This window comes from Impatiens glandulifera, chromosome 5, assembly GCF_907164915.1.
Source record: "Impatiens glandulifera chromosome 5, dImpGla2.1, whole genome shotgun sequence".
Taxonomy (NCBI): Eukaryota; Viridiplantae; Streptophyta; class Magnoliopsida; order Ericales; family Balsaminaceae; genus Impatiens; species Impatiens glandulifera.
In genome coordinates, this window is record NC_061866.1 from 46115274 (window position 1) to 46121780 (window position 6507).

The 6507-nt window shown below is 36.6% G+C and overlaps 2 protein-coding genes across 2 annotated transcripts; one reads left to right on the forward strand and one right to left on the reverse strand.

Annotated features, from left to right (window-relative positions):
* The first annotated feature begins 918 nt into the window (after positions 1-918).
* Positions 919-2647, forward strand: LOC124937742 (beta-amyrin 28-monooxygenase-like). The gene is made up of 4 exons (XM_047478062.1): positions 919-1490; positions 1562-1982; positions 2053-2240; positions 2331-2647. The coding sequence occupies exons 1-4, from the start codon at positions 933-935 to the stop codon at positions 2634-2636; spliced, it is 1473 nt and encodes a 490-aa protein (XP_047334018.1). The 5' UTR covers positions 919-932; the 3' UTR covers positions 2637-2647.
* Positions 2648-3215: 568 nt separating this feature from the next.
* Positions 3216-6099, reverse strand: LOC124937741. The gene is made up of 7 exons (XM_047478061.1): positions 5647-6099; positions 5417-5557; positions 4963-5328; positions 4634-4879; positions 4054-4146; positions 3750-3950; positions 3216-3663 (listed from the first exon to the last, which is right to left on the reverse strand). The coding sequence occupies exons 1-7, from the start codon at positions 5965-5967 to the stop codon at positions 3448-3450; spliced, it is 1584 nt and encodes a 527-aa protein (XP_047334017.1). The 5' UTR covers positions 5968-6099; the 3' UTR covers positions 3216-3447.
* Positions 6100-6507: the final 408 nt, after the last annotated feature.

A 6507-nucleotide genomic window follows, 5' to 3' on the forward strand; every position in this document is an offset into this window, starting at 1 on the left:
TTTGAAAGATTTAATTGGTTTCACCTGACAGTGATTACGCTGGTGACTATGATGATAGGAAAGTACATATGGATATGTTTTTTTTGTTGGGTGAAGCATGGTTCTCAAAGAAGCCGTCTATAGTGACTCTTTCAACAATTGAAGTTGAGTTTGTGGCAGCTGCTTTTTGCATTTATCAAGCAATTTGATTGAAGAGATTTCTGAGTGCTCTCAGTTATCCTCACAAGAGGACTGTATGATTCTATATTGTGATAATGCATCTACTATAATTAATGTTGTCAAAAAAATACAGTTAAACATGGGAAGAGTAAGGACACTCATGTAAGGTATCATTTCATTCTAGATATTGCTAATGACGAGAGTAAGCACATTCATGTAAGATATCATTTCATTCGAGATATTGCTAATGACAAGGTGATTGAATTAGTTCATTGTCCCACTGAAGAACAGTAAGCAGATAGCATGACTAAAGTAGTAAGATTATATGTTTTTATCGAGATTCAATGAATATGAATAACCTTACTGATTTAAACTCTAATGTAAATGCATAATGAGTTTATGGGAGGATTTTGTTTGGAAAAAAAAAATGGTTTTAAGCTGTTTTATTTAATTAAAATAAAAGACCCAACTATAGGACATGTCTCACCTGATTACTTTTATTTAGTATTTCAGTTATTATTAGTAAAAGGTGATAGTGACTTTATTTAAGGTAGATTAATTAATATGTTATTTGGGGGGACCCCGGGTGAAGTTGCAGGTTATTTAAAGTCAACTAATAGTCATTTTGGTTTTGACAAATCATTTTAAAATTTTATATCAATATAGTATTGTAATTTGTAATAAACTAATGACCATCTTCAAAGTTGACTATCTATTTATATATCTATTTAAGACCCTTCTATATGTCTCTCACTCACTCACTCATAAAGAAAATGACCATGGCAGATGACATGAAGCTATCTAATCTTCTTCAGATGTCCACCGTTTTCCTGTCCATTCTATTGCCCTTTATCTTGTTTCTCATAAACAATCAACGTAAGAGATCACATGAGAATCATCATACAAAGGTACCACCTGGTTCTATGGGCTTACCAGTGGTGGGGCAGAGCCTGACTCTCCTGTGGACGATGAAATCAAACACAGCCGACAAATGGGTCTCCGATAGAGTAAACAAGTATGGTGCCGTGTCCAAACTAAGCCTGTTTGGAAAGCCGACTGTCTTTATCCACGGCCAGGCCGCAAACAAGTTCGTATTTAGCAGCAGCAGTGATCAGTTGGGGAACAGCCAGCCGGAATCGGTGAAAACACTAATGGGGGAACGGAACATTACAGAGATGAGTGGAGAGGATCATAAACGGCTGAGGGGCGCACTTATGTCGTTCTTGAAGCCTGAGTGTTTGAAGGAGTATATTGGAAAGATGGACCAAGAAGTCCAGACCCACCTTCAAACTCATTGGACCCCCTCCGTGGATACACAGAAAAGCATCACGGTAAGTAATTATCTCTCTCTGTTTAATTCATTCATTCATTATAAAAATGAATCTATCTTGTCTGTTTCAAGGTTGTTCCCCTGATGAAAAACCTTACTTTCAACATAATCTCTTCTCTTCTAATTGGGATAGAACGTGGATCAAGGAGAGAAGAGTTATTAAACTATTTTCGGGACCTAGTAAACGGGATGTGGACGATCCCCATCAATCTTCCCTTCACGCAATACAGAAGAAGTCTCAAGGCCGGTGTTAAGATCACTGACATAATTAAGGACCTCATTTGCCAAAAGAAAGCAAAGCTGGCTGCTGCCAAAGGATCAACTAACGAGGACATCATCACTTCCTTGATCAGCAACAAATTATCCGACGAAGAGATCATTCACAACATCAAGCTTATCATGGTTGCAGGCCATGACACCATTGCCACCGTCCTAATATTCATTATTAGGCTCCTCGGCCGCGATCCTGTCGTTTATGAAACCCTTCTTCAAGGTGATTGTAAATTAGTTGTTTACAACCAACCGGGTGTAATTGAATTCAAAATATTTACATCTGATTGCAGAACAAGAAGAGGTATCCAGAAGCAAAGGTTCACGGATGCTGCTTACTTGGGAAGATCTAGGGAAGATGAAATATACATGGAAAGTAGCTTTAGAAATTATGAGATTGGTTCCTCCCGTCTTTGGAGGGTTTAGGAAAGCACTAAAAGATATTGAGTATGAAGGTTTCCTAATTCCCAAAGGATGGCAAGTAAGTGTGCATGATTTGATAAATACAAAATATTGTATGGTTGCAAAAGAAATTAATATACTTCTTTCAATGGCGCTTCTATAAATGAAGGTTCTATGGGTATCAAGCATGACTCATATGGACAATAACATATTCCCAGAAGCATCCAAGTTTGAGCCATCAAGATTTGATAACCAAGGAAGCGTTCCACCTTACTGCTACATTCCCTTTGGAGCAGGGCCTCGGGTATGCCCAGGATACGAGTTTGCTAAAATTGAGATTCTGGTCACAATCCATTACATAGTCACCCGATTCAAATGGAAGTTATGCTGCGACGATAATTTCTTTGGACGTGATCCAGTGCCAATGCCTACTCAAGGACTTCCCATTCAAATTGTTTCTAGGGAGGAGAAGTAAACAATTAACACTAAATGGTTTCTCTTTGGCTAGCAATCAAAATTGTATTTTGTAATCAGATGTACTATGCTAATAAAAGAATACCAAAAGAAACTGTTTTCAACTATTCAAGGAAATATGTTCCATGTCTAGCACAACAACTCGCCGACATAATTTCCCACTTCAATTTGGTGTTTTCAACAATAATCAAACCAAAGATGTTAGGGTAATATACTGACTTAGTCTATGTTGATTGTCATTGAACTACTTAGATTAGATGACTGGAAAATAATGTGTTAAAGTTGAGAATTTATTCAGAAAAGTTCAATTAAAAGCTATCTAGTTTGAATGTTGGGACAAGAAATTCAAGCTAAATTCCAAATTTAGCCCAGACATGATTGAATCTTCAGGGGGAAGATATCAAATGTCATTATGGTTCTTGTTTCTTTACTCCTACCATTATTTGATGTCTCAATCCAGATTTTATATCAAAACTTCAAAAGCTGTGTAGTGGAGTGAGAGAAAGTTATTTGCAGCGAGCCTCTTTCAGCTTCTCCTTCTTCCATTGCGGCAAGGATTTATATAGTTGTCAATGTAAGATTAACAGGAGAATACATAAGCTGTTTGTTAACCATATATGAGCCCAATACAATATACAACAAAATGCACAATCAGTCAAATAACTTCTACTTTACAGTCTGCATCTGTTCACTTTGCTTAATACTTATGCGTTCGTTCTATTTTACTGAATCCTTCCATCAACTTGTAATCTATATATACAGGGGGGACGACAGACAGATAGACAGGAGACTGACCCGGGAAAAGCCTTTCTTCAGCAACCCTCGGTCCTCGAGTACTTTGGGGGCAAAGATGGACACCTCTCGTTCATATGTGGGTATGGAGCCATGGTGTTGTATCCAGGTAATTCCATTCTGTACTTTCCCAGAATTTGACAAAAGGGTAATTTCACACTGTCGTTATCATTGCACCACTTTGGCAGTCTGCTTGAATTGTTCTCAAAGAAGTTTAGTGAATATGCATCTTTTATCTGCAGATCAGCCACACAAATACACAATCACCACTATATCTAATCAGATGAATCAAGGGTTTACTTTGCATTCAAGATGAACTTACTGAGAACTCGGTAACTTGAATGGAATCTGTGAAAGGACTAAAAAGTCCCGCCTCCTTGTACAGTGCAAGAACAAAAGCGATGCATGATGTTGACTTTCCATCACTATATTCCCAATCATCTTGCTCTGGTATGGCCAATAATTCATCGAAAGATGATCCTCTCTTTTCACTTTCCACTAAAATGTCAGAAAGATCAAGACCCTGTTTTGAGAAGAAAAAAAATCTTCCATCATTTTCTTAGAAAAAAAAAAGACTAAGATATTCGGCTCATGATCTGATAAAACTAATAGACTTCTTTCCAAACCTTAGTTCCAAGTCGCATGTTTAAAGCCTCGTTCCACATATTGGCTGCATATTCAGGCTGTAACTTAGCCCAAACTGTCATCACAGAAGCAACCTGCAAGAACATAAATTAGATATAGACATAGTGGTGTTTGATAGCATACCTTATCACTTAATCTAAATGATTAAGTGTTTATTTGAATTAAATTCCTTTATAACAATTATCTAAAATCACTTAATTATTTAGGCTCAACTCAAATTATGCTATAAAATATGGCTTAATTCGATAAGTTATCAATAATTAACTGGTAATCTTAGCACAAGCATCCAAAAGACAACTTATCAACTTAAATCAATATAATGGTAAAATAATCTTTAAGTACCTTCTCGACATTAATTCCACATTCTATCAAATCAAATTAGATCAAGTATTTAAAATTTAGATATTTTCATTTGGATTATTTGCACATATTTTTCAAATGCTTAACACATTCGACAATTAAAATTCCGTATCCATCATTCCAACAATTAAGTTTTAGTTTTGATTGTTTGTTGGAGACTTCGAGTTAAATCTAATATTACTACAGTAAAAGTGAATTTACCACATGAGAATCCAAAGGAGGAGGGTAGTTTCCGCTAATGGTGTCTATCCAGCTAAATATCATGTTGTGATAGCCATAAGGCAGACCAGACATGCTTCGAGCATATTCCCAAGCAGCAGTCTCGTTGAATTTGGCCCGAACATCAGGATGCAAAGGGAGCAAAGCGATGTGTGGGTTAGAGTCGTCTTTAGTAAGTTCAAATTCCCACCACTCTTCCCATGGCAATATTGCTATGATATCTTCACCCTGCTCAACCCCACCAAAAAAAGGAACCATAAGTATGGAAATGATCTGTTCAAAAGAATATGAACAGAAGACTGCAAAATTACCTTTTCATTTTCGTGTCCAGATTCAGCAACCCATAGTTTTCCTTCACTATCCCTTAAGCAAACAGCAGAATGACCTGCATAAGTTCCAGTGACCCATTTCTCAAGTGTTTCGAAACCACCCCAACGACCTCTAATTTTGGATATGGCAAAGAAATCTCCCGATTGAATATCATCGACAGTCATGTTTGTTACCCACGGCTGAGGCCTTGCTTCGAAAGTTGCCCCCATATGCTTCTCGAGAAACCTGAGGTTAGAATTCTCTCCCCAAGCAGTATTTGTAAACAAGGGGAAAACATCCCACAATGCTTGCAAGGTTCCTAACATCCCCGCTTGCATTAGGAAGATCGACACTCCCTTATACTTCACCTGTGATCATCAGAAAAAGAAAAGAAAGAAAGTGGGTATTCTTTATTTCTTTTAATTAAATAAAATTTGCCAAATTTTCTAGACTCACGTATTCATACTCCTCCTTCTCTTCCCATTCATCGAATTCAAGGGTGTGATTGCGCGAAATGAAATAGTAATCCCATGTAACTCGATAAGGAGTTGCAAATATATAAATATCCATACACGTCCAACTGTGGGCTTTATTGACCTGATCCATACAAGTAAAATCATGGTTCGCAATTGAAAGAATAAAGGTCATAAGTGATGGAAGAAAACGACAAAGGTAAACAGTGGTACCTTGATATGAAGAGTGCCACCGCCGAATTTGCTGTTGCTTTTATTGTGAAACTCCATCCAAGCGGTGTTCTCGGAAAAGCAAGTCCCTTTCCAATTGAGGGTTTGGTTGGAGTTGGAAGCGGCGGCTCCGATGAAAGAGGGCAAGAGGTCAACTGCTCCGCCGAGAGAGTTGAGAATCGGCCATGAGATTTGTCTGGGCAAGAGGGGAAGTATGTCCCTGGGATGAAACAGTGATTTCACGGCATATGCGTGCCAAGTGAGGAAGAGAGCTGCTGTGAAGAAAGTTAGGGCTAAACAAGTTTTGCTGAAACGAGACATCATGATGGAAGCTCTTCTGGTCTCCCTCCTTTATGGTGGTGGAGAGATTATTAATCTGTCTTCTTCCCTTGAAGGTTTGAAGGTTTGGTGGAGAAAACTAAATAAATTACAGATTTGGAATTGATGATAGATGTATCGTAGATCTGATCTCCACCTTTCTTTCTTTCGTTAATATAGTTGATGAACAAGATATATACACACATCTTAACCACTTTCTCTCTTTTTTTTTTTTTTTTTTTAATATATACATTTATTACTTTAATTTAAATTAATATTTAATTTAAATATATAGTTTAAAAACACGGATAATGTATATGGGTTTGAGATTAAAAAAATAATAATAATTTAAATTGATTTCAAAACTTTTTTACAAATATTTCTTTATTTAAATAAAATAATATTATATACAAGCAAGTTTATGAATTGGGTCTAACACACAAAGTAAAGAAAAAAAAATTAAATAGTTTGTCTCTTCATTTTCTCTTTTCTTGAAAAAAAAAAAAAAAAAAAGTTCTTTAACTGAAAAAACGTTAAATATAAATT